Here is a 27,967-nt window from a genome sequence, read left to right on the forward strand (position 1 = left end):
TCTATATGTCTGTTTTTGTGCCAGTACCATGCTGTTTTGGTGATCACTGCTTTGTAATACAGCTTGAAATCCAGCAATGTGATGGCCCCAGCTTTGTTTTTCTTTTTCAACATTTCCTTGGTGATTCAGCATCTTTTCTGATTCCATACAAATTTTAGGATTGTTTGTTCCAGCACTTTGAAAAATATCATTGGAATTTTGATCAGATGGCATTGAAGGTATAGATTGCTCTGGGTAGCATAGACATTTTAACAATGTTTATTCTTCCAATCCATGAGCATGGAATGTTTTTCCATCTTTTTGTGTCTTTTTCAGTTTCTTTCATGAGTGTTCTGTAGTTCCTAGAGTATAGATCCTTTACCTCTTTGGTTAAGTTTATTCTGAGGTATCTTACGGTTTTTGGTGCTATTGTAAATGGAATCATTTCTCTAATTGCTCTTTCTACAGTTGCATTGTTAGTGTATAAGAACGGAACTGATTTCTGTGCATTGATTTTGTATCCTGCCACATTACTGAATTGCTGTATGAGGTCTAGTAATTTTGGGGTGGAGTCTTTTGGATTTTCCAGATAAAGTATCATGTCATCTGTGAAGAGAGAGAGTTTGACTTCATCTTTGCCAACTTGAATACCTTTTATTTCTTTTTTTGTCTGATTGCTGTTGCCAGGAGTTCTAGTACTATGTTGAACAATAGTGGCGAGAGTGGGCATCCTTGACGTGTTCCTGATCTTAAGGGAAAGGCTCTCACCTTTTCCCCATTGAGGGTGATATTCACTGTGGGTTTTTCATAGATGGATTTTATGAACTTGAGTAATGGTCCCTCTATCCCTATACTCTGAAGTGTTTTAATTAGGAAAGGGTGCTGTATTTTGTCAGATGCTTTTTCTGCATCAGTTGAGAGGACCATATGGTTCTTCTCTCTCTTATTAATGTGTTCTATCACATTGATTGACTTGCGAATGTTGAACCATCCTTGCATCCTGGGGATAAATCCCACTTGGTCATGGTGGATGATCCTTTTAATGTATTGTTGGATCCTGGTAGCTAGGATTTTGTTGAGAATTTGGAATCCGTATTCATCAGGGATATCGGTCTGAAATTCTCCTTTTTGATGGGGTCTTTGCCTGGTTTGGGGATTAAGGTAATGCTGGCCTCATAGAATGAGTCTGGAAGCTTTTTCCTTCTGTTTCTATTTTTTGAAACAGCTTCAGAAGAATGGATGTTATTTCTTCTTTGAATGGTTGGTAGAATTCCCCAGGGAATCAATCAGGCTGTGGACTCTTGTTTTTTGGGAGGTTTTTGATCACTGCTTCCATCTCATTACTGGTTGTTGGCCTATTCAGGTTGTCAGTTTCTTCCTGGTTCAGTCTTGGCAGTTTATAGGTTTCTGGAAGTCATCCATTTCTTCCAGGTTGCTTAATTTATTGGCATTTTTTTTATTGATAATAATTTCTAATGTTTTTATTTCCTTGGTGTTAGTCGTGATCTCTCCCCTTTCATTCATAATTTTATTAACTTGAGTCCTTTCTCTTTTCTTTTGGATAGGTCTGGCCAGTGGTTTATTGATCTTATTCATTCTTTCAACGAACCAGCTTCTAGTTTTGTTGATCTGATCTACTGTGTTTCTGGTTTCTAATTCATTGATTTCTGCTCTAATCTTAATTATTTCTCTTCTAATGCGTGGCTTAGGCATCGTTTGTTGCCTTTTCTCTAGTTCTTTAAGGTGTAAAGTTAGTTGGTGAATTCAGGATTTTTCTATTTTTTTTTTTTTAAAGATTTTATTTATTTATTCATTAGAGAGAGAGAGAGAGGCAGAGGGAGAAGCAGGCTCCCAAGGAGCAGGGAGCCCGATGCGGGACTCGATCCCAGGACCCTGAGATCATGACCTGAGCCGAAGGCAGACGCTTAACCATCTGAGCCACCCAGGCGCCCCAGGATTTTTCTATTTTTTGAGTGAGGCTTGGATGGCTATGTATTTCCCCCTTCCGACCACCTTTGCAGTATCGCATAGGTTTTGGACCGATGTGTTTTTGTTCTCATTGGTTTCCATGAATTGTTTAAGTTCTTTGATTTCCTGGTTGACCCAAACATTCTTGAGCAGAGTGGTCTTTAGTTTCCAAGTGTTTGAATTTCTTCCAAAATTTTTCTTGTGATTGAGTTCCAGTTTTAAAGCATTATGGTCTGAGAATATGCAGGGAATAATCTCAGTGTTTTGGTATTGGTTGAGACCTGATTTGTGACCCAGTATGTGGTCTGTTCTGGAGAAAGTTCCATGTGTGCTCGAGAAGAATGAGTATTCTGTTGTTTTAGGGTGGAATGTTCTGTATATATATCTATGAGGTCCATCTGGTCCAGTGTATCATTCAAAGCTCTTGTTTCTTTGTTGATTTTCTGCTTAGATGATCTATTGCTGAGAGTGGAGTATTGAGGTCTCCTACAATTAAGGTGTTGTTATTTTGGTTAACAGTTGGCTTATGTAGATGGCTGTTCCCATGTTGGGGGGGTAGATACTTACAATTGTTAGATCTTCTTGTTGGATAGACCCTTTAAGAATGATATAGTGCCCTTCTGTGTCTCTAACTACAGTCTTTAGCTTAAAATCTAGTTTGTCTGATATGAGAATTGCTACCCCAGCTTTCTTTTGAGGTCCATTGTCATGGAAGATGGATCTCCATCCCTTCAACTTCAGTCTGGATGTATCTTTACGTTCGACATGAGTCTCTTATAGACAGCACATGGATGGGTCCTGTCTTTTTATCCAATCTGCAGCCCTGTGCCGTATTATGGGAGCATTTTGGCCGTTCACGTTGAGAGTGATTATTGAAAGATATGAATTTATTGTCATCATGTTGCCCGTGAATACCTTGTTTCTATAGATTGTCTCTGTAAATTTCTGTTCTATATCACTCTTGGGGTCTTTCTCCTTTTTAGAATCCCCCTTAATATTTCTTGCAGGACTGGCTTAGTGGTCACATATTCTTTCAGTTTCTGCCGGTCGTGGAAGCTCTGCATCTCTCCATCCATTCTAAATGACAGCCTTGCCGGATAAAGTATTCTTGGCTGCATGTTCTTCTCATTTAGTACCCTGAATATGTCTTGCCAGCCCTTTTTGGCTTGCCAGGTCTCTGTGGATAGGTCTGACATTATTCTGATGTTCCTCCCTCTGTATGTAAGGAATCTCTTTCCCCTAACTGCCCTTAAGATGGTTTCCTTGGTTCTAAGTTTTGCGAGTTTTACTATTACATGCCAGGGCGTTGACCTGTTTTCTTTGATCTTGGAAGGGGTCCCCTCTGCCTCTAGAACATGAATGTTTGTTTCATTCCCCAGATTCAGGAAGTTCTCAGCTACAATTTGCTCAAATATATCTTCTAGTCCTCTCTGTCTGTCCACCCCCTCAGGGATCCCAATAATTCTGACATTGGAACTTTTCATGATGTCACTTATTTCTCTGATTCTATTTTCATGGATTTTGAGTTGTTTTTCCCTGGCCTCCTCTTTTTCATCAATTTGTCTTCTAGATCATTAATTCGTTCTTCTGCCTTGCTTACCCTAGCTGTTAGATTATCTAGATTAGATTGAATCTCATTGATAGCATTTTTAAGTTCTGCCAGTTCTGCTTTTAGTTCTGCCCTTAGAGACTCTATGTTGCCATTAATCGATTTCTTTAAAAAAAAATTTTTTTTTTTTAAGATTTTATTTATTTGCGAGAGAGAGAATGAGAGACAGAGAGCATGAGAGGGAGGAGGGTCAGAGGGAGAAGCAGACTCCCAATCGATTTCTTCATTCTAGCTATTGTCTTCACAATTGCTACCCTGAATTCCATTTCCGACATCTTGGTTATATCTGTATCCATTTGTAAATCTGTGGCAGAAGTCACAGTCTCTGAGTCTTTCCTGTTTTGTGGGTTCCTCCTCCTAGTCATTCTGTTGAGGGGTGTTTGAGGGAATGTACAGAGTCCAAATTATTGACCACAGCCAAAGCAAGATGCACCTGTTTTATAGGGACCTTAGGGTTGCCAGCCTCTTGTTCTCTCAGCCTGTCTTCTGGGGTAGGGGCCTGCCGCACTGTTACTCAGGCAAACCTGTTTGGGCAGATTTGCCCTGCCTCCTGTGTGGGGGGGGGATGGGCTCAGTGAAAACCGGTTTTTTGGGGCTTTTGTTCTCTGGCAGCTTTCGCTGGCGGTTTTCCACATCTCTTCTGAGAGAGCAGAAGAGATAGTTTCCAACCATCTACCTCAGAGCAAAGAGATTGCAATCTGTTCTTCAGTCAGCTCTCCAGGCCACACTATGTCCATTTCTGTCTGTGCTGCTATAAACTGCTGCATCCTGGGTTGTGTGCCCCTCAGCAGGGCTCCCAGTCCTCGCCTCCAGGTGGGGGCATGTCTCTGTCCTTTGTGCTTCTAAAACTGCCAGCTGCCCCCAGTTCTCATGCGTCGCCCCCATGCTCTAGGTTTCAGTCCGGGGAGCTGCCCTAAAGTCCTTTCCCTGTTGCTACCAGTCTGCAAGTCTGTGCCCCGTCCCCAGCGGGGGAGGATTTTGCACTCCTGTGTTATTTCACCTTCCCGGCACCAGTGCTAATGGCAGCTCCCTCCCCCTTCCGTTTATCTGCCGATATCTGCCAGTGGAGTCACGGCTTCCCGCTTCATACCTTGAAATCAACCGCCTGCAATATTCTGTTTGTAGAGATCCAAATCTATCTTCTTACAGCTCAGGCTGATTTCGTGGGTGTTCAGAGTGGTATGGTAGATATCCAGCTCAGTTCCAGGGACCAGTTAGAATAGGGTCCCCTACTCCTCTGCCATGTTTTCCTGCGTGAGTGAGCTTTTCAATGAATTGTTGAATTCAGTTTGCTAATATTTTGTTGAGAATTTTTGTGTCTAGGTTTATCAGAGATATGGGCCTGTAGTTTTTTTTTTTTTTTGTAGTGTCTTTGTTTTTGCTATCAGGATAATGCTGGCCTCCAAGAATAAATTTGGAGGTTTTCCTCCTTCTCCTATTTTCTGGAATATTTTGAGGAGAATAGGTGTTAACTCTTCCTTAAATCTTTGGTAGAATTTTCTTGTAAATCCATCTGATCTGGGACATTTGTTTGTTGGGAGTTTTTGATTACCAGTTCAATTTTAGTAAATAGTGTGTTCAAATTTTTTTATTTCTTCCTGATTCAGTTTTGGAAGATTTTATATTTCTAGGAATTTATCCTTTTTTTTCCTGGGTTCTCCAATTTGTTGACATATGATTTTTCATAGTCTCTTATAATTCTTTGTATATGTGGTGACAGTTGTTACTTCTCTCTTTCATTTTTTAAAAGATTTTTAAAAATTTTTAAGTAATCTCTACACTGAATGTGGGGCTCAAACTCATAATCCCGAGATCAAGAGTCAAGTGCTCTACCAACTGAGCTAGCCAGGTGCCCCTTTTCCCATTTAATTTCTGATTTTATTTATTTAAGTTCTTTCTCTTTTTTTCTTGATGAGTGTGGCTAAAGGTTTATCAGTTTTGTTTTGTTTATTCAAAGAGCCAGATCTTGGTTTCATTAATCTTTTTTTATTATTATAATTGTTATTTTTTAGTCTCTCTTTCATTCATTTCCTCTTTGATCTTTATTATTTCCTTCCTTCTGCAACTTGGGCTTTGTTCTTCTTTTTTTAGTTCCTTTAGGTGTAAGGTTATATTGTTTACTTGAGATTTTTCTTGTTTCTTGAGGTAGGCCTGTATCATTATAAACTTTCCTCTTAGAACTGCTTTTGCTGCATCCCAAAGATTTTGGACCATTATGTTTCCATTTTCTTTTGTCTTCATGTGTATTATAATTTTCTCTTTGATATCTTTGTTGACCCATTGGTTGTTTAGTAGCCTATTGTTTAGCCTCCAGATGTTTGTGTTGTTTTCTGTTTTTTTTTTTTCCCTTGTGCTTGATTTCTAGTTTTATGCTTTTGTAGTTGGAAAAGTTGCTTGATATGATTTCGTCCTCTTAAATTTATTGAGATTTGTAGCCAAATGTGATCTGTCCTGGAGAATGTTTCATGGCACTTGAAATCAATGAGTATTATTCTGCTGTTTTGAGGTGGAGTATTCTGTATGTAATCTGTTAAGTCCATCTGGTCTAATCTGTTGCTCAAAGCCACTATTTCTTTATTGATTTTCATCCTGGATGATCTATCCATTGATTTAAATGAGGTTTTAAAGTCCTCTACTATTATTTTATTACTATCAGTTTCTCCCTTTTATGTCTTTTCCTATTTGCTTTATGTATTTAGATGCTCTAATACTGGGTGCATAGATACTTACAGTTAGATTCTCTTATTGCACAATTGGTTATCATTTTCTAATGTCCTTGTTTATCATACGGTCTTTATTTTGAAGTCTATTTTGTCTGATATAAGTATTTCTACTGCAGCTTTTCCCCCCCACTTCCATTTGTGTGTGAAATAACTTTTTCCATCCCTTCCTTTCAGTCCGTATGTGTCTTTAGGTCTGAAATGAGTTTCTTATAGTCAACATTTAGATGGATCTTGTATTTTTTATCCATTCACTCACCCTATGTCTTTTGATTGGAGTATTTAATAGTTTATTTACATTTAAAATAATTATTGATCAGTATTATAGAACATCATTTCATATATTTAATGGCCATCTCATTTCCTTTCTTTTTTTAAAAAAATGTTTACTGTTCTTTTTCTTATTTTAAAAACATATTTATTTTTAACTAATCTCTATACCCAATGTGGGGCTTGAACTCACAACCCTGAGATCAAGAGTTGCATGCTCTCCTGACAGCCAGCCAGGTGCCCCTGGTTATTTTCTTTTTATAGTACCAGTTCAAATATTTTGCCTATTTTTTATTGAGTTTTTCTCTCTTTTTAAAAATTAATTGTAGGGGTTCTTTATATAGTCTAGATACAAGCTCTCTGTCACTAATATGTGTTGCAAATATCTTTTTTATTTAAATATCTTTCACATTCTATGGCTTGCCTTTTCATTCTTTTCAGATTTCTTTTGATGATAGTTTTAACTGCAATGTAGTCAAGTTTAATAAGCTCTTCCTTTATGGTTAGTCTTTCTGCATCCTGTTAAAAAAGTCTTTCCCTACTCTTTGATCATGGAAACATTCTTTTATATTATCTTCTAGAAATTTTATTATTTTACTTTAACATTTAGGTTTCCAGCCCACCTGGAACTAACTTTTCTGTAATACAAGGTAGGGGGCAATTTTTTTATTTGGTTCTTTATTAAATATGCCTGATCATTTTTAAAAGTCTTTCTGCTTGCTCATAAAAAAAAAAAATCGACTTTTATTTCTTTAAACATGTATAATTTTTTATGACCATATATAGTATATTTTTTAATAGTATAATATAGAGGTTAAGAATGTGACTTCAGTACTAGACTACTTGTGTTCAAATCTCTATCTTAAATTACTAATTCAGCATTTATTTCCTGAGCATCTACTATGTGTCATTCCCTCTTCTAGGTGCTAGGGCTGTCACACCAAATAAAACAGACAAAAATCCCTGCCTTCATGTGGTGGTGGTGGTGGGGACACAGACAATAATCGAAAGAATATAAATTATAGGGTTATATGTGTGGATAAAATCAGAGAAGGGAGTAGAATGTTAAAGAGGATGAAGTTTAAAATATGGTGGTCAGGGAAGCCTTCAAGGAGGAGGTGATCATTGGGTAAAGACCTGAAGCAGTTGAGGGAGCAGGTCTTGTGACCATCATGGGGAAAGGGTATTTCAGAAAGAGGTAACAGCCAGTGAAAGCTTGTGAGCCAGGAGTGTATTTGAAAGCAGGTAGTAAAGTGAGTCAGTATGGTTAGAACAGAAGTGAGAGGGTGAGTTATAGATAATGAAGTCAGAGAGGTAACAGGAGCCATTGAAGGATTTTGAGCACAGCAGTGACATGATCTGACTACATTTAAGAACATTTTCTCTATTTTGTTTATTGAGGATTGAGGATGGCAAGGGGAGAAATATAGCAGTTGGGAGCCTGATGCAATAATTTAATGCTGCTATTTGATTGGAGCAGAGCAGAGGTAGCAGAGATAGTGGGAAGTAATTGGGGTCTGTGCATTCTTTAAAGATAGAATCAGTAAGATTTGCTGATTGATGAGGTGTTGAGAGTAGTCAAGGATGGCTCCAGGGCATGAACTCCATGGAAAAGAGAGTTCCTATCAAGTAAGATGGGGAAAACTACGTAAGGAAAATGTATGCAAGAGGGATGAGAAGTTGAGTTTTTGATGTTAAATTCCCAGTGCCTGTAAGACATGTAAGTGTATATACAATGAATGAGGTGTTAGAGGAGTCTCAAATTTTATGGGGAGTTTTTTGGTTTTTTGAGGTTCAGCTGAGAAAGTGTAGAGTGGCATGTGCCAGCAGCTTATCTTTTGGGTGTTGTTACATCTTGTTTTCCCTGCATTACACTGGTCACTTAGGCACTGCCCTACTTCTCCAGAGGTGAGGTTTGTATATTGATTGGGCTATTTCCCAAATAGTCACTTCTCCAGAGATGTAAAGCCTCCCTTTGTAATCGCTGCCTCTAAGCTTGTAATACCCCAGAACTGTTCCTATTTTTTGCAGAGTTTGGGTTGTGGCTCTCCTTCAGTCTGACTGAGTATGTTTTCTTTCAGGGGTTTCTTAACATTTGTTGTTTGTTCTTGGTGTTCTCATTCGTTTTTCTAGTCTTTTTTGGCTTCAAAAAATATCTTTTATTTTCAAGGATTGAGAATAGAAATGGTGAGGTAGTATGTGGGCTTTGTCTGCGTTTTGATCCAGTCTTCCTGTTTTTAATAAAAATAATGTCTATGGAAAGGTGACAAAATACATAGTGATAAAAATATCATTCATATTTGCATAGTGACTATTTTGGTGTATTTCTTCCACTTTTTTCCAAAACATTAAAATGAGTTTACTTATCATCTGTCTTACATGGCAAGTATTTTCTTATGTAATTATAAGTGGCATAATTGGGATTTCACTTTTCAAGAAAATATTCTGGGGCCTGCTCTTTGGTATCTCTCTTCTGGCATCTGTACATTCACAGTATGTATAACTCTTTAATAATTTAGTCTGTTGCTTTGGCATGACTAGAAGGCTGAGTAAGGACTTGTGGGCTTGCAAAAAAGGTGTTACCATGCTCAGAGTATGTCCCTGTTAATAGGGAGGGGATAGGCATCTTCCTGTGAAGCTGAGAGCCAATGTTGTTATTTCTTTCTTCAAGTTATTTTACAATCAGTTTAAAAATTAAATTTTTTCTATTTCTCCTATAGTTCACCTAGCAGCCATGGAGGGTCACCTTCACTGCTTTAAATTCCTACTCAGTAGAATGAACAGTACAACACAAGCTTTAAAAGCCTTCAATGATAATGGAGAAAATGTATTGGATCTGGCCCAGAGGTTCTTTAAGCAGAATATTTTGCAGTTTATCCAGGGAGCTGAGTATGAAGGAAGTGATCCAAAAGATCAGGAAAGTAAGTAATAAACCTGAAATGTTTTAGCATATAATAAGTAGAATAAGTTGAAAAAAAAAGAAGTTATAGGGCGAATGTTACGTTTAAATATGTTACATATAACTGTCCACACAGTCATTCAGTTTCTCTTCTTTATTATGAAATATTTTAGGCAGAAATCTATAGAGATTAATGTAATGTAATGAACATTTTTTATGCCACTGATTAAAGGATAGAATGCTATATATTTAAAAGCTTCTTGGCTCTGTCTCTTTAATATCATTCATTTCTTTTTCTTCTCAGAGGTAACTATTGTTTTGGATTTATAATTCCTTTCTACAGGTTTTATATTTAATGTATATGTACTCACAAAAATATGCACTGTGTGTGTTTTGGGAGTAATAGACTAACATGTTCTAACTAAGAACTCCTAAAATTCAGCAGCTTAAGGATTTGTATGACGGCCCAGGTTGAAGAGTGAATCTGTTCAGTAACTGGCTTTCTTCCCAACTAGCTCTCTCTGCTTGTAACGAATTTAGCTGGAGGTGGGGAGGGAGCAAGACTATAAGATTAGGACCAGAGATTTTCAAGGTCTAATTTGTACTCATCACTGTTGCCAACTTTCCATTGGCAAAAGTTTAATCACATGGGCATACTAGCTGTGAGGAGGCCTGGAGGATTTAATACCTAGCTGAGAAGACTCACCTCAGCTGTAATTCTCTTACTATTGAAGGAAGAGCATTTTAGTGGACAGCTAGCAGTCCTTGAAACTTCTTTTAAAATCTTATGAAAATGGCATATAAAACAGTATGCATTCTTCTATTCCTTGCTTTTTTCCGCAAAATACTATGTTTTTGAGATTTATTAGGCCAATGGAAGTATCTTAGATTATTCTTTTTGTTTGTATAGTATTGCATTTTATGAAAACCATTATTTATCCATTTTCCAATTTGATATTTAGATTGTTTTACACTATTACAGTAGGTGTGGTCATGGATATTCTTGTACATGTCTCCATAAGTACATGTATAAGAGATTCTTTAGAGAAGTGCTTCACTACCTTTTTAACACATAGCCCATTTGTATGGCACACTGGGATTGTTGGATGTGGCTTCTTGAGGCACTGCCTATCTGCTCTGAAGACTGAGAGTTAAGATCTTGGCTTGGGTAAATAGGTGTGCAGTTCTACTTCAGGGTTGCTTGGTGGGATATGCCCATCTTCAGTATAAATAGCAATTGCTAGATTCTTCATCAGAGTAGTTGGAGAAGTTTACACTCTCATCGGCAATGTTTGGTGGGAATTTAGAGAAACGATATTCAGTATTGTCAGACTTAAAATTTTTGCCAATTGGGTATGAAAAGGCTTAATTTGTATTTTAATTTGCATTTTCTTGATTATGAATGAGGTTGAACATCCTTCTGTAAGTTATTGGCTATTCTAGTTCTCTCTTCTATAAATTGCTTGCCTATACTTCACTCCCCTTTTTTTTTATCATTATGTTATGTAGGAGGGTTCCCCTTTCTCCGCATCCCCGCCAACATCTGTCGTTTCCTGACTTGTTAATTTTAGCCATTCTGACTGGTGTGAGGTGGTACCTCATTGAGGTTTTGATTTGGATTTCCCTGATGCCAAGCGATGTTGAGCACTTTTTCATGTGTCTGTTGGCCTTTGGATGTCTTCTTTGGAAAAATGTTCATGTCTTCTGCCCATTTCTTGATTGGATCATTTGTTCTTTGGGTGTTGAGTGTGATAAGTTCTTTATAGATTTTGGATACTAGCCCTTTATCTGATATGTCATTTGCAAATATCTTCTCCCATTCTGTCGCTTGTCTTTTGGTTTTGTTGACTGTTTCTTTTACTGTGCAAAAGTTTTTTATCTTGATGAAGTCCCAATAGTTCATTTTTGCCCTTGCTTCCCTTGCCTTTGGCGATGTTTCTAGGAAGAAGTTGCTGTGGCTGAGGTTGAAGAGGTTGATGCCTGTGTTCTCCTTTAGGATTTTGATGGACTCCTGTCTCACATTGAGGTCTTTCAACCATTTGGAGTCTCTTTTTGTGTGTGGTGTAAGGAAATGGTCCAGTTTCATTCTTCTGCATGTGGCTGTCCAATTTTCCCAACACCATTTGTTGAAGAGACTGTCTTTTTTCCACTGGACATTCTTTCCTGCTTTGTCGAAGATTAGTGGACCATAGAGTTGAGGGTCCATTTCTGGGCTCTCTATTCTGTTCCATTGATCTATGGGTCTGTTTTTGTGCCAGTACCATACTGTCTTGATGATGACAGCTTTGTAATAGAGCTGGAAGTCTGGAATTGTGATGCCGCCAGCTTTGCTTTTCTTTTTCAACATTCCTCTGGCTATGCGGGGTCTTTTCTGGTTCCATACAAATTTGAGGATTATTTGTTCTATTTCTTTGAAAAAAGTGGATGGTATTTTGATAGGGATTGCATTGAATGTGTGGATTGCTCTAGGTAGCATTGACATCTTCACAATATTTGTTCTTCTGATCCATGAGCATGGAACATTTTTCCATTTCTTTGTGCCTTCCTCAATTTCTTTCATGAATATTTTATAGTTTTCTGAGTACAGATTCTTCGCCTCTTTGGTTAGATTTATTCCTAGGTATGTTATGGTTTTGGGTGCAATTGTACATGGGATCGACTCCTGAATTTCTCTTTCTTCTGTCTTGTTGTTGGTGTATAGGAATGCCACTGATTTCTGGGCATTGATTTTCTATCCTGCCACGTTACTGAATTCCTGTATGAGTTCTAGCAGTTTTGGGGTGGAGTCTTGTGGGTTTTCCACATAAAGTATCATATCATCTGCAAAGAGTGAGAGTTTGACTTCTTCTTTGCCAATTTGGATGCCTTTTATTTCTTTTTGTTGTCTGATAGCTGTGGCTAGGACTTCTAATACTATGTTGAATATCAGTGGTGATAGTGGACATCCCTGCCATGTTCCTGACCTTAGGGGGAAAGCTCTCAGTTTTTCCCTATTGAAAATGATATTCGGTGTGGGTTTTTCATAGATGGCTTTTATGATATTGAGGTATGTACTCTCTATCCCTATACTCTGAAGAGTTTTGATCAAGAAAGGATGCTGTACTTGGTCAAATGCTTTTTCTGGATCTATTGAGAGGATCATACAGTTCTTGTTCTTTCTTTTGTTAATGTATTGTATCACATTGATTGATTTGCGGATGTTGAACCAACCTTGCAGTCCAGGGATAAATCCCACTTGGTCATGGTGAATAATCCTTTTAATGGACTGATGGATCCTATTGGCTAGTATTTTGGTGAGAATTTTTGCATCTATGTTCATCAAGGATATTGGTCTGTAATTCTCCTTTTGGATGGGGTCTTTGTCTGGTTTGGGGATCAAGGTAATGGTGGCCTCATAAAATGAGTTTGGAAGTTTTCCTTCCATTTCTATTTCTTGGAATAGTTTCAGAAGAATAGGTGTTAATTCTTCTTTAAATGTTTGGTAGAATTCCCCTGGGAAGCCATCTGGCCCTGGGAGATTTTTGATTACTGCTCCAATTTCCTTAGTGGTTATAGGTCTGTTCAGGTTTTCTCTTTCTTCCTGGTTCAGTTTTGGTAGTTGATACATCTCTAGGAATGCATCCATTTCTTCCAGATTATCTAATTTGCTGTCATAGAGTTGCTCATAGTATGTTCTTATAATTGTTTATATTTCTTTGGTGTTGCTTGTGATCTCTCCTCTTTCGTTTATGATTTCCTTTATTTGGGTCCTTTCTCTTTTCTTTTTGATAAGTCTGGCCAGGGGTTTATCAATCTTGTCAATTCTTTCAAAGAACCAGTTCCTAGTTTCGTTGATCTGTTCTACTGTTCTTTTGGTTTCTATTTCATTGATTTCTGCTCTGATCTTTATTATTTCTCTTCTCCTGCTGGGTTTAGGCTTTATTTGCTGTTCTTGCTCCAGCTCCTTTAGGTGTAGGGTTAGGTTGTGTATTTGAGACCTTTCTTGTTTCTTGAGAAAGGTTTGTATTGCTATACACTTTCCTCTTAGGACTGCCTTTGCTGCATCCCAAAGATTTTGAACAGTTGTGTCTTCATTTTCATTGGTTTCCATGAATTTTTTAAATTCTTCTTTAATTTCCTGGTTGACCCATTCATTCTTTAGTAGGATGCTCTTTAGCCTCCATGTATTTGAGTTCTTTCTGACTTTCCTTTTGTGATTGAGTCCTAGTTTCAAAGCATTGTGGTCTGAAAATAGGCAGGGAATGATCCCAATCTTTTGGTACTGGTTGAGACCTGATTTATGACCTAGGATGTGATCTATTCTGGAGAATGTTCCATGGGCACTAGAGAAGAATGTGTATTCCGTTGCTTTGGGGTGGAATGTTCTGAATATGTCTGTGAAGTCCGTTTGGTCCAGTGTATCATTTAAGGTCTTTATTTCCTTGTTGATCTTTTGCTTAGATGATCTGTCCATTTCAGTGAGGGGAGTGTTAAACTCCCCCACTATTATTGCATTGTTGTTAATGTGTTTCTTTGCTTTTGTTATTAATTGCCTTATATAATTGGTGCTCCCATGTTAGGGCCATTGATATTTATAATGGTTAGATCTTCTTGTTGGATAGACCCTTTAAGTAGGATATAGTGTCCTTCCTCATCTCTTATTATAGTCTTTGGTTTAAAATCTAATTTGTCTGATATAAGGATTGCCACCCCAGCTTTCTTTTGGTGTCCATCAGCATGGTAAATGGTTTTCCACCCCCTCACTTTCAATCTGGGGGTGTCTTTGGGTCTAAAATGAGTCTCTTGCAGACAGCATATCAATGGTCTTGTGTTTTTATCCAATCTGATAGCCTGTGTCTTTTGATTGGGGGCATTTAGCCCGTTTATATTCAGGGTAACTATTGAAGGACATAAATTTAGTACCATTGTATTGCCTATAAGGTGACTGTTACTGTATTTTGTCTGTGTTCCTTTCTGGTCTATGCTACTTTTAAGCTCTCTCTTTGCTTAGAGGACCCCTTTCAAGATTTCTTGTAGGGCTGGTTTTGTGTTTGCAAATTCCTTCAGTTTTTGTTTGTCCTGGAAGCTTTTTATCTCTCCTTCTATTTTCAATGACAGCCTAGCTGGATATAGTATGCCTGGCTGCATATTTTTCTGATTTAGTGCTCTGAATATATCCTGCCAGTCCTTTCTGGCCTGCCAGGTCTCTGTGGATAGGTCTGTTGCCAGTCTAATGTTTCTACCATTGTAGGTTACAGATCTCTTCTCCCGAGCTGCTTTCAGGATTTTCTCTTTGTCTCTGAGACTCGTAAGTTTTACTATTAGATGTTGAGATATTAACCTATTTTTATTGATTTTGAGAGGGGTTCTCTGTGCCTCCTGGATTTTGATGCCTTTTTCCTTCCCCAAACTAGGGAAATTCTCTGCTATAATTTGCTCCAATATACCTTCTGCCCCTCTCTCTCTTTCTTCTTCTTCTGGGATCCCAATTATTCTAATCTTGTTTCGTCTTATGGTATCACTTATCTCTCGAATTCTGCCCTCATGGTCCAGTAGTTGTTTATGTCTCTTTTTCTCAGCTTCTTTATTTTCCATCATTTGGTCTTCTATATCACTAATTCTCTCTTCTGCCTCACATATCCTAGCAGTTAGAGCCTCCATTTTTGATTGCACCTCCTTAATAGCCTTTTGATTTCGACTTGGTTAGATTTTAGTTCTTTTATTTCTCCAGAAAGGGTTTCTCTAATGCTTTTTTCAAGCCCAGCTAGTATCTTTAAAATCATCATTCTGAACTCTAGTTCCAACATCTTACTAATGTCCGTATTGATTAGGTCCCTGGCAGTCGGTACTGCCTCTTGATCTTTTTTTGAGGTGATATTTCTGTCTTATCATTTTGTCCAGAGGAGAATAGATGAATGAGAGAACAAAATGCTAACAGGGTAACAACGTCCCCAGAAAATATACACTAAACAGATCAGAAAAGACTTGAAACCGGGGGAAAAGAAAGGGAAAAAAAGAAGAAAAAAAGAAAAAGTTAAAAACAAAACAAAACAAAACCAGAATATGATCAAATATGATCAGGCTGGTGCATAGATCAGTGCCACACACTAGATTTTGGGTGTATTTTGGTCTGTTAGAAGAAAGTGCCTCCCAAAATTTTAAAGAAAGAGAAACTTATATATGTACAAAAATAAGGGTAAATATGATGGAGGGATGGAATATGACTGTAAAGATGAAAAGTATAAAAGATTTTATAAAAGGAATTGATAAGAAGTTGGTTGAAAAAAGAAAGAAGAGGATTTAAAAAAAATAAAAAGGGAGAGAATGTGATCAGGCAGGAGACTAGAACAAAGCCATACACTAAAGATTTAGGGAATATTTTGATCTGTTAGAAGAAACTGTATCCCAGAATTTTAAAGAGAGGACATTTTATATATATATATATATACCGAAAATAAGGTTACTACTATGAAGGGATAGAATATGGCTCTAAAAATGTAAAATAAAAAAGGTTTTTTAAGAAAGGGATTGATAAGATGTTGATTGAAAAAGGGAAAAAGAAAAATAAAAAATAAATAAAAATAAGAATTATCTTTGAAAGACTAAAGAATCATGGGAAAAAAGCCATGAATTCTATGTGCAGTATACCCCTAGCGCTGAAGTTCTGCCATTCTCATTGATTGGTAAACTTGGTCTTGGCTGGCTGTTCTTGATGATCTTCTTGGGGAAGGGCCTGTTGCAGTGGTTCTCAAATGTCTTTGCTGGAGGCGGAATTGCCCACCCTTGCCAGCTCCTTGCTAAGTAATCTGCTCGGGTTTGCTCTCAGGAGCTTTTGTTCCCTGCAAGCTTCCTACAGCTTTGGAGGACAAGAGCGAAAATGGCAGCCTCCCAATCTCCGCCCCGGAGGAGCCGAGAACTGAGGGCCCCCACTCCTCAGTGAGCCCCCAGAGAAAAGCAGTCAGTCACTCCCCTCTCCCTGGTCTCCGGCCACACTCCGCGTTCACCCGGCCTGTGACCGAGCGTTTCTATCTCTGGCACACAACCCCATGTGGAATCTCCAAACCCAGCAGATCCCCGCGGTGTGCTCCCGTGCTGCTCCTCCTGGGGGAGGAAGGAGAGTCTCCCCATATCTGCTGCTTGTTGGGTCCCTGCTGGAGGAGCAGTGGCCCGACTGTGCTGTGGATCACAGTTTATTGTAACCCTCAGCTGAGAGCCCACTCCTTGGCTCCATCTCTGCAGCTGGCTTCCCTGCTCCGATCCCTGGGAGTTCTGCCACACTCAGGCACCCCCGGTCTTTCTGTGACCCCGAGGTTCCTGAGACCACACTGTCCCAGTGAGGGTTCCACCCCCTGCTTAGCCACTGGAGCGACGTCCCTCAGTGGAGCTGACTTCTAAAACTTCTGATTTTGTGCTCCGTGGCTCTATCACTTGCCAGTAGCGGTCAATGGAGGCCCCCTCCCCCGCTGTCTGTCCTCCCAAATATCGCCTCACATTCACTTCTCTTCATGTCCTACCTTCCAGAAAGTGCTCACTTTTCTGTTCAGAGAGTTGTTGCTATTCTTTTCTTTGATCTTCTGTTGAGTTCGTAGGTGTTTAGAATGGTTTGATCCCTATCCAGCTGAATTCCTGGTACCAGACGAAATCCAGGTCTCCTACTCCTCTGCCATCTTACTCCCTATACTCCCTTTTTAATAATCATGTTCTTTGTCCTTTTCTAAGTAATTTGAGTTCTTTGTATAGTCTTGATTCCAATCCTTTATTAATTCTGATATAGATATTTTCTCTCACACTGTGGTTTGGTTTTTCACTCTGATTAGGATATCCTTTTTAAAAAATCAACTTTAAGTTTTTTTGTTTTTTTTAAGATTTATTTATTGTAGAGAGAGAGTGCACAAATGGGGGGAGGGGTAGAGGGAGAGGCAGAGAATCCTCAAGCTGACTCCATGCTGAGCATGGAGCCTGACCTGGGGCTCAATCCCAGGACCCTGAGATCATGTCCTGAGCCACGTTAAGAGTCTGACACTGAACCAACTGAGCCACCCAGGCACCCCAAAATCATCTTTATTAATGTATGATTTATGTAGAATAAACTGTATTCGTTTAGTGTGCAGTGAGTTTTGAAGTATGTTTTCACTCATGAAACCATCACAATCAAGATATAAAACATTTCTATCACCTCTGGAGTTTTTTTTATATCCTCTCAAAGTTCACCCTTACTTTCACACAACAACTTACTTGCTTTCTGTCCCTGTAGATTAGTTTGAATTTTCTAATGGAACCATTTTGAGGTTCATCCTTGTTAAGTATATTAATACTAGTGCATTCCTTTTTATTGCTGAATAGCATTCCATTATATGGATGTACCATATATATTTTAACAGTTCACCTGATGAACATTTGGATTGTTCCCAGTTTTGGGCTATTATTAATAAAGCTGCTCTGAACATTTACATAGACATATGTTTGCAGTTCTGTTAGTAAATATGGAGGAGTGGGGTGTACGGGGTATGGTGTATGGTGTGTGTATGTTTAACTTTAAGAAGTTGTGTAACTGGGGCACCTGAGTGGCTCAGTTGGTTAAGAGTCTGACTCTTGACCTCAGTTCAGGTCTTGATCTTAGGGTCATGAGTTCAGGCCCCACAGTGGGCTCCATGCTGGGCGTGAAGCCTACTTAACAACAACAACAAAAAGTTATTATTTTCTAAAGTAGTTGTATTGCTTTACATCCCCACCAGATATGTATGAGAATTCCATTTGCTCCATGGAATTGCTAGCACTTGATATGGTCAGTCTGTTTTATTAGCTATTCTAATGGATGTGTAGTGTTATCTTACTGTGGTTTCAATCTACATTTTCCTGGAAAGTAATGATATTGAGCATCTTTTCAAATGGGCATTCGTATATCTTTTATGAAGTATCTGTTTAAATCTTTTGCCCATTTTTTAATTGGGTTGTTTGTCTACTAATTACTGACTTTTAACAGTTCTTTATGTTTTCTCAGATATATGTTATGGCCTATATTTTCTCCCATTCTGAAGCTTGCCTGGTTTCTTGGCAGTATATATATATATATATATATATATATTTTTTTTTTTTTTTAAATTTTATTTTAGAGAGAGAGAGAGTGCACATGAGTAACAGGAGAGGGGCAGGGAGAGAGAATCTTAGGCTCTACACTCAGTATGGAGCCTGACACATGGCTTGATCTCACGACCCTGAGATCATGACCTGAGCTGAAATCAAGAGTTGGATGCTTAACTGGCACTCTACCCAGGTGCCCCGTGGAGTATCTTTCAAAGAACAAAAGTTTTAAATTTTGATAAAGTAGAATTTCTCAATCTTTTCTACACGTCATTTTCTGTGTGTCCTATCTATGAAATACTTGTCCACCTCAAAGTTAGCAAGATGTTCTTCTATAGTTTTCTAGAAGTTTATCAGTTTTAGTTTTTTAATTCAGATCTTTGATCTACATCAAGTTAAATTTTATGTGGAATTTTGGGTGAAATGAAAAATGTATGTTTTGGTCCCCCCCTCCCCCACATATAGCTACTTGTCATGGCAGCATATTTTTGGAAAGGCTTCTCTTTCCCCATTGAAATATTTTGTAAGCTTTGTAAAAAATCAGTTGCCTGTATACGTATGGGTGTATTTCTGGCCTCTGCATTCTGTTTTACTGATATATCTGTTTATTTGCCAATACTACAACTGTCTTGGTTACTATAGCTTTATAGTAAGACTTAGAATCAGGTAGTGTAAGTCTCCAACTTTGTTATTTTATTTCATTTTATTTATTTTTGTTTTATTTTTTTTTCCCCAGCTTTGTTATTTAAAAAACTTTGAAGGGATGCCTCAGTGGTGTAGTTGGTGAAGTGTCCAACTCTTGGCTTCAGCTCATATCATGATCTCTTATGGTCATGAGATCGAGCCCTGTGTTGGGCTGTATGCTCATCACAGAGTCTGCTTGGGACTCTCTCCCTCTCCCTCTGCCTCTCCTCACTGTGTTCTCTGTTTCTGTCTCTCTAAAAATAAATAAATTAATTAATTAATAAATCTTTAAAAATACTCTGGCTATTCTGTTTCTGTATTTAAAAATGAGAATACCTATATCTCAATGTTGTTAAGAGGTTTATAATGAGGCATTCCTTACAAGGGCTAACTACCATGTCTGGCATTCAGTAAGGGCTCAATATATGTGGTTGTTACATTAAAAACATTTTCTCAAGTATTTATGGTTAGGCACTAGGTCAGGTACATTTACACAAGCGTGTGTATATGTATATGTGTTTGTATATGTACATATACTTTATCTGCTTCCAGTTTATTTTGCTTTCTTCACTTCCTTGCAAACAGAGAGGGAGTGGTCTGTGCAAATGTAGGACTTTAGACCAAGTATGTCTTTATACAAAGGGTTGAAAACGGCCATCTTCTTGTGTTTTGTGTTGGTCTGAGGAAAGAATGGAATATGGCTAAGAATAGTTCTGGTACAGTATACTCTTGGCATGTTTGAAGTCCTGTGGGGAGAAAGGGCTACACAATTAATAATAATCTTATCTTATGATTCTCTTTTTATTACTTGTCATTGCATCAGTTAAACTAATTCCAGTATAACATTGTCATAGTTGAGTTAATATTGAAATCTGAAATGTGTGACTGCTTAAGGCAGGGAAAAAGAATGAACACATGTGTTTACTGAAATGCTGAATTTTTATTCATAGCCTTAGCATTTCCAGGTCATGTGGCTGCCTTTAAGGGTGATTTGGAAATGCTTAAGAAATTAATAGAAGATGGAGTAATCAATATTAATGAACGTGATAATAATGGATCAACTCCTTTGCATAAAGGTGAGTTATGATTCCTGCTTCATTTTCAGTTCTGACACAATTACTGTTGAAGTTATTTACCTTTTAAAATAATTGTCCCTTAGAAACACGTGAAAATGTAAAACTTTTCCTAATATCCTAAGGGATATCAGTCTACCTTATATGGTACACAGAGTACTTAATTTTCAATTCAATTGTGATACTCCTTTTATGATGCTAGAAATTCACTATCACATTTAGGGTAATTCGGGTGGAAATCTCTTAAGACATTGATATGATAAGATATGAAATTCACTGCTGGAGAAGTTTCTTAGGACTAATATTTTCTTTGGAATAAAAGTGATCTATTAATTCTTGCTAAAGCATGAAAAAGGTATAGCAGAATTTGAAAAAAGGTATAGCAGAATTTTCTTCTTGTACTCTGCAAAAATGTTTTTACTTTTATAGAAATATCAATGAACATTAGATTTAAACACATTTTCAAGATGTCCGCCACTTTTGTCTGCATTCTCTTCTTCCTTCTCTGTGGAATTCTAAAATATTAATTAATCAGACTTTGTCAAATTGTCAGCTCCTTATTTGGGAGTGCGTACTTTAGGATTTATTCTTACCAGTCTTCCTTTTATTTATAAAATCAAAAACCAAATCTTTAATCTAATGCATGTGAAATTTCCATTCTGCTTCATTTGTGATATTATAAGTTATTTCATAATGTAATAACAGGTAATTCTTGTAAAAATGTTAAAGGGGCACCTGGCCAGCTCAGTCAGTAGAGCATGTGACTCTTGAAGTTGGGGTCATGAGTTCTAGCCCCACGTTGGGCATAGAGATTACTTAACCCTTAAAAAAAAAGGGTTAGAGTAAAAAGACAGGTAAGGTAGTTAATGCAGTCATGTGTTCAAGTTAGATTTTATTTTATAAATAACTTCTGATGGTCCCAATCATAGATTATGTTCCTGTTGGTTAGGTTCTTAGTTTAATTGTTAAAGTTGGTTTACTTCATAATGAATCTCCAGTATAGAATCTAAACATCATGTGTACTAATAGTTTTATAAGAGAGGTTAGGTGAAGTAAGAAGAAGGGGAATGCAAAGGGGGTTTCTCCTACACACAGAGAGGTTCCTATTTTGGCAAACACTCTATCCTAGACTTGGAAAATCTCGCTCCTCCATCTTAGCTGGCTGTCTAGGGGTTTAATTCTTCACCATGGTATTTGTGAATGGGGAGGAAACTTAAAATGTGCGCTATGTATATGTATATATATTTTAAAATGTGTTGCCCTGGAGTGAAGCCCCCATTTCATATCCTAGATATAACCACTTTTTATTACTAATGTATATATGGGGTATCATTCAGACACTGTAGCAAAAGATAAATGTGATCGTGGTGCGTATATTGCATCTTCACAGGAAGGATTTTCATTGATGGCTGGTTTTCAGCCTTTCTCAGTCATTTCTTCACCCCTGGAACTAAGATTGAAATGAGGGATTTGGAAGTAGGTTCTAAAGGACTTGATATATAACAATAGGGCGTTTGGGATGCAGCCATTGTGAGAAGATGTGAGGGTGAATTGAGGAACCAAAAGTGTTTGCCCTTCACCCCTTGTCTTGTCAGTCTGTCCATTGAGGATTCCTAGGGCCAGGGGTGGATCAGGGGGTGTGATAGGAGGGTGATAAGTGGCAACAAATAGGGGAAGGGGCGTTTTGTGTACATTTGCTTTTCCTGGTGAACATCTGTATGTTTAGATTATATCCAAATTGGGTAAATAAAAGTTGATGTCTCTTTATAACTTAACTCACATTTTCCACATTTATTAATCTCTCTGCTTCTTTTTCTTTAATTTTAATTTTGATTCAGTAAATAAGTTGTGTTTATTATTGAGGCATTCTTCTTAGTCATTTAATGATTGTTAAATCCACTGTGACTGCTCCTTTCTTTCATTTGCTAAGCCATAAGTATTTCAAATGATTTCTTAAAAATTTCTAGCCACAGCATAATTTTATCTGTTCTCTTATAAAACACTGATAAAATTAATCAACATATCCTAACCAATATACAACAAGGATCTTGGGTAAAAATCCTTTTATTGTATTTCATTTTAGGGAAATTACTTAGCCTCCCTTCCCCCTCTTTGTAAATATTACCTGTGTAATAAAATGGAAATGTTGGCTTAAACTCATTGATCTTACATAAAACAATTATCCATGATTCATAAATACCATTTTGTAACTCTTAAAGATGGAGTTTGTTGCTGTTTTTGTCTAAAGTGAGGTTATTTCTAGAGGTCTGGGAAATCATGTACTTTTTTTTTTTTAAGATTTTATTTATTTATTTGACAGAGAGAGACACAGTGAGAGAGGGAACACAAGCAGGGGGAGTGGGAGAGGAAGAAGCAGGCTTCCCACCGAGCAGGGAGCCTGATGTGGGGCTCGATCCAAGGACCCCGGGATCATGACCTGAGCAGAAAGCAGACGTCTAGTGACTGAGCCACCCAGGCGCCCCTCTTGTACTGTTTTTAACTGGTTTTGGATTTGCTCTAGGGGAGAGCAAGAAAGCCCAGGATTTTCAGGGGCCAACTCTGATGGCTCTGAGTGAACTAGAGAAGGGCAGAAGAGTTCTTACTTTGTCACTGTATCTGACTTTGTGCCCTCTTTTCTCTGTTGCCAGTATTGGAGGTGGATTCACTTTTTGAGGCACTAGAGCTATACCAAAAGTTCCTAGTCTTTTTTTTTAAATTTTATTTTATTATGTTAGTCTCCATACATTACATCATTAGTTTTTGATGTAGTGTTCCATGATTCATTGTTTGCGTATAACACCCAGTGCTCCATTCAGTACGTGCCCTCTTTAATACCCACACCAGCCTAACCCCTTTCCCCACCCCCCTCCCCAAAAGTTCCTAGTCTTTGATTCATTTTACAGAGGCACTTAGAGTCAGCACCAATCATATGTCTGCACCACGTAGACATTATGAGATCTAGACCTTACTGTTAAGGAGCTACATACTTAAATCATGAACAACTAGAGATTTGTAGAAGTCAGGATGTAATTAATGGCAAAAATTATTTGGTTCTTAAAATACATGCAGTAGGAATTTAGGAGTAGAAACCGAGGAACAGAAGTTGATAAGGGTTAAATTATTAGAGAAGTGTTCATGGGAATTCAGAAATAATACCTTATGTTTGTATGATACTTAATGGGGTGTAAAACTGTCATCACATTTAATCCTTATTGTAATTTTATGAACCCTCCTTCTAAATATGAAATCATCTCTGTAAAAGATGAGGAAATTGAGGTCCAGAGGGATCAGTTTTCTTGACTGAGCTTACACATCTGGTAAGAGCAAAGCTGACATTTTCTTAATATTCTCATTCACTTATTCATTCATCAACTTTATAGACATTTATTGAGGGTCTGTATGTGCCAGCCACTTGCTAAGTTCTGTCCTGTCCTCCAGTCTCACTGTTTAGTAGACCTAAAGTCAGTTAAATCTATGAAGTTTTTTCCCCCCAGTTTCCCTGAATCTTCAGATGGATCTAGAAGGATGGATAGAAGTTAGATGAACATATAGCTGAGTGCTGGGCATTAGGCAAGAAGACACATAAACAGAGTTGTGGAGGTGAAAATTAATCCTGAATGTATGTGTTAAGGACAAGATTTAGAAAAAGGTGGTAAACAGTTCAGGTAATTACTGAGGGGCCTGTAAATTTTGAGTTGTGAGAGTCAGAAGAATAACCTGTTTACATAAGATGACACAAGATTTTTGAAGTCAGTGTGGGGCCCTGTGGCTGGATTGTGCTCATATTCTGGTCAGATGCAAGATTCGTCAGAAGCTATAGATAGCAGCACATGAACACTGGATAAGGATTGGGAAAACCTAGATTATAGTTTCAAACCCATTACTTGCATGCTGCATGATGTTAAATAAATAACCTCTTTGAGCTTCAACTTTTATATCTGTATGTAAAGTCCTCTGTATAGGGGCTGAGTACAGTAGATTTTTGATTGTTTGTCTAATGAATAATACATACATAAATGAACAGAGAATGACATCTGCCCAACTTTTGTTGCTTATTACAAGGATCAGTATTTATGAAAATACTCTCTAATGTTACTGTCCGAGATATGAGACAATTGTTACTAATAACAATAACTTTTTGTGTGTATTTTCTGTTTTTTTGTTTGTTTTTTGAACAGCTGCTGGGCAAGGCCACATAGAGTGTTTGCAGTGGATAATTAAAATGGGAGCAGACAGTAATATTACCAACAAAGCAGGGGAGAAACCCAGCGATGTGGCTAAGAGGTATCCCTGTCTGCTTTACTACTTTCTTTTGTTTTTAAGGTTTTAAATATACTCTCTTACACTCAGAAAACTCTTAGGATTTAATGGAATTATAAGACTCCATCAAATGGTGATGGAATGACAATTTTCAAGCTGAATTGACATTTAATGATAAATCAGTTCATCTCACTAATGATTTTTTCTCTTTTTTAAAATTTAATTTAATTTAATTATGTTAGTCACCATACAGTACATCATTAATTTTTGATGTAGTGTTCCATGATTCACTGTTTGCGTATAACGCCCAATGCTCCATGCAATACGTGCCCTCCTTAATACCCATCATCAGGCTAACCCATCCCCCCACCCCTCTCCCCTCTAAAACCCTCAGTTTGTTTCTCGGAGTCCATAGTCTCTCATGGTTCATCTCCCCCTCCGATTTTCCCCCCTTCATTTTTCCCTTCCTTCTCCTAATGTCCTCCGTGCTATTCCTTATGTTCCAGAAGTAAGTGCAACCATATGATAATTGACTTTCTCTGCTTGACTTCTAACTGAAGTAATGATTTTCAACTGAGAAGTAGTAGTGTCCCCTTTCCTAGTGGGGAGGGGGGATTTGGAAATGTGTGGAGGAGTGTCACAATGACTGGAGACCATTACTGATATATAGTGAGGTCAGGTCCAGGAATGCTAAACATTCTACAGTGCTTAGAACAGTGGTACAGAATGAAAAATTGTGTCACCCAAATGCCCTACCTGTTGAGAAATACTGTGTTATTAAAAGGAATAATCAAAAGGAGTCACATAGGTTTTGAAACAAATTTTAATATTTACTTTTGAATTAAATATAACACCTGTTATTGAGCATCTCCTGCTCATTCAGGTCAAGTCCTCAAGGAAAATTTAGTCCCTCCATTTGTTCATTTGGTTGTTTTTCATTCAACTTCCTATGTACTTTGCGTGTCTCTACTGCTATGGTTAGTATTAGGATTACAAAGATCAAAAAACACAGTCCTTGTCCTCAAGTCTACAATCTTGTAAAGACACACTGTACATACATAATTATTATTAATTATAATCATCGTAACATATTACATGTTATGTATAAGGTTCAATAAGAACATAGGAGAAAAAGTGCCCAGGTCTTCCTGTTTTAAAGTTTTGGGGGAGTTAGGAAGGAAACTGAAGGGAAACAATTTATATAGAGGTCAGGGAAAATTTTTCTTTTTGGAGGAAGCAACATTTATGCTGATGTTTGATGGAGGAAGACTTGTAAGATAGTACCTTGTGTGTTTGAGGAACTGCATGTGGTCCAGAACTGCTTGAATCTAAAGTAGGAATGTAGGCTAAAAAGTTGCAAATGAGGCCCAACAGGATGCTAATCATGCAGTGATTGCTCTGCAATTTTTAAGAGTTCATGTTCCTTACAATTTTGAGAGATTTCTTTGAGTTCCTTGGAGCATGGTTTTGTGGTACCACATACCTAGGATCATTATCAATTTAGGCCCACTTTATTTTTATTTTGGAAAACAGCTTTATCAAGGTTTAATTGGCATATGACAAAGTACACATATTTGTACAGTACAAACTGATGAATTCTGACATATGTACCTACCCATGGAACCATTACTGCCATCAAGATAGTGAACATACCTATCATCCTCAAAAGTCTTCTTGTGCCCCCTTTGTAATCTCTCTTCCTCCCACTGTTCTCCATTTCCCCTTCCCCAAGCAAATGCTGATCTGCTGTCACCATAGGTTGTATTTCCTAGAGTTTTATATAAATGGAATTGTACAGTACATACGCTTATATATCTGGCTTCTTTCATTAAGCATAATTATATGAGATTCTTTCATGTGTATTTGTAGTTCATTTCTTTTTTTATAGCTGAGCAGTATTCCATTGGCTGTTGAATTCCATAGTATTCCATAGTTTGATAATCCAGTAACCTGTCAGAGGACATCTTGATTATATCCATTTTTTGGTGATTATGCATAAAACTGCTCTAAACAGTCATTACAGTTTTTTGTGTGAACATCAGTTTTCACTTCACTTGGGTAAATACTTAGGAGTAGGATTGCTGGGTCATATACTAAGAGTATGTTTAACTTTATAAGAAATTGCCATAGTGCCTTTGAAAGCGACCATGCCAACTTGTATTCTCACCAGCAGTGGATGAGGGTTTCTTTTGTTTCTTATCTTGCCAGTATTTGATATTGTTCATTCACCAAAGGAAAATATACAGATGGCAAATATGTATATGAAAAAAATGCTCAAAATCACTTTCATTAGGAAAATGCAAATTAAAATTTGCACAATGAGATTCCACAATATATCTATTAGAATTTTTGTAATTCATGCACCAAAAAAATGCCAGATGTGTGTGTAGTGTTATAGAAACACTATGAATCTGGTATAAAACAAGTACTCAGTAAATGATAGCTGTTAATTATAACCTAGTAGTAGAGATAATGAATTCTATTAACCTTACATCTTCCTAAGATGTTTGTTACTATATCTTTAATTATGTGTAGTACCTGGTGAAAGGTAAGGATATTTGTGTGTATGTGGTTATATAAGTATGTGAAAAAAATAGGATTTGAGATTTTGTGTTTGAGTAGTTCTCCATGTCATAAGAGAAAACATTAAACATTTCAATTAGCAAGAATGTGAGAAAACCATGCAGATTACATGCAATCACAACAGCTTCATAGAGATGTGGTAAAGATCAAAGAAAATAGAAAATGTGGATGGAAAAGTCACTATTTTTCATTAAATTTCAAAGCCATGCCAGGTTTTTGGGTTGAGGAAGGTTGAAAATTAAGGGGCCTAGAGCTATAGTTAGCCCTGAAACTGGAACCAGAACTATTTCTGAAATCTAAATTTGGCTATCCAAAAAGGTAGTAAGTATAGGTAACAAGTAGGGTGGTTCTGGGCTTTCTATTCAGTTGAGCAGAACTGTCTGGGCGCACCCCACATATTCTTTTGGTATTGGGTCTCCTCTCCCAGTTGGATTTTTGCCAGTAACAGTTATGGAATAGCCTTTAACATGACTATTTGTCCTCAGTGTCCAGTAACTCTTTGAGCTGGATGTATGTCGAATTGTCACTGACCTTCAGGTGCAGTTTTGCTCCTTTACTGGTAGGGTTGGTGACATAATGTACAGAGTGTAATTCGCTAAATTAAGTGCAAACTGCAGTTTCAATTTGAAGAACATTGTGAATCTTGTTAATTACTGATTCTTTCCTACAGGTTTGCCCATTTAGCAGCTGTAAAGCTACTAGAGGGGCTACAGAAATATGACATAGATGATGAGAATGAAATTGATGAAAATGATATAAAGTTTTTTTTAAGACATGGTGTTGAGGGAAGCACTGATGCCAAGGATGATTTATGTCTCAGTGAGTCGGATAAGACAGATGCCAGAAGTAAGTGTGCCAATTC

The 27,967-nt window shown here is 37.6% G+C and overlaps 1 protein-coding gene across 1 annotated transcript in view; it reads left to right on the forward strand.

The window, feature by feature from the left end:
• The window catches only part of ANKRD42 (ankyrin repeat domain 42), a 74,937-nt gene that overhangs the window by 23,436 nt on the left and 23,534 nt on the right, over nucleotides 1-27,967 (forward strand). Inside the window, exons 5-8 of the mRNA XM_034995645.1 lie at nucleotides 9,267-9,467; nucleotides 20,140-20,265; nucleotides 24,441-24,546; nucleotides 27,776-27,951. Of these exons, the coding sequence (XP_034851536.1) occupies nucleotides 9,267-9,467; nucleotides 20,140-20,265; nucleotides 24,441-24,546; nucleotides 27,776-27,951 (609 nt within the window). The remainder of the gene's footprint in view (nucleotides 1-9,266; nucleotides 9,468-20,139; nucleotides 20,266-24,440; nucleotides 24,547-27,775; nucleotides 27,952-27,967) is intronic.

Source organism: Mirounga leonina, unplaced genomic scaffold, assembly GCF_011800145.1.
Source record: "Mirounga leonina isolate KUSES-001 unplaced genomic scaffold, KU_Mleo_1.0 Mir_92, whole genome shotgun sequence".
Lineage (NCBI taxonomy): Eukaryota > Metazoa > Chordata > Mammalia > Carnivora > Phocidae > Mirounga > Mirounga leonina.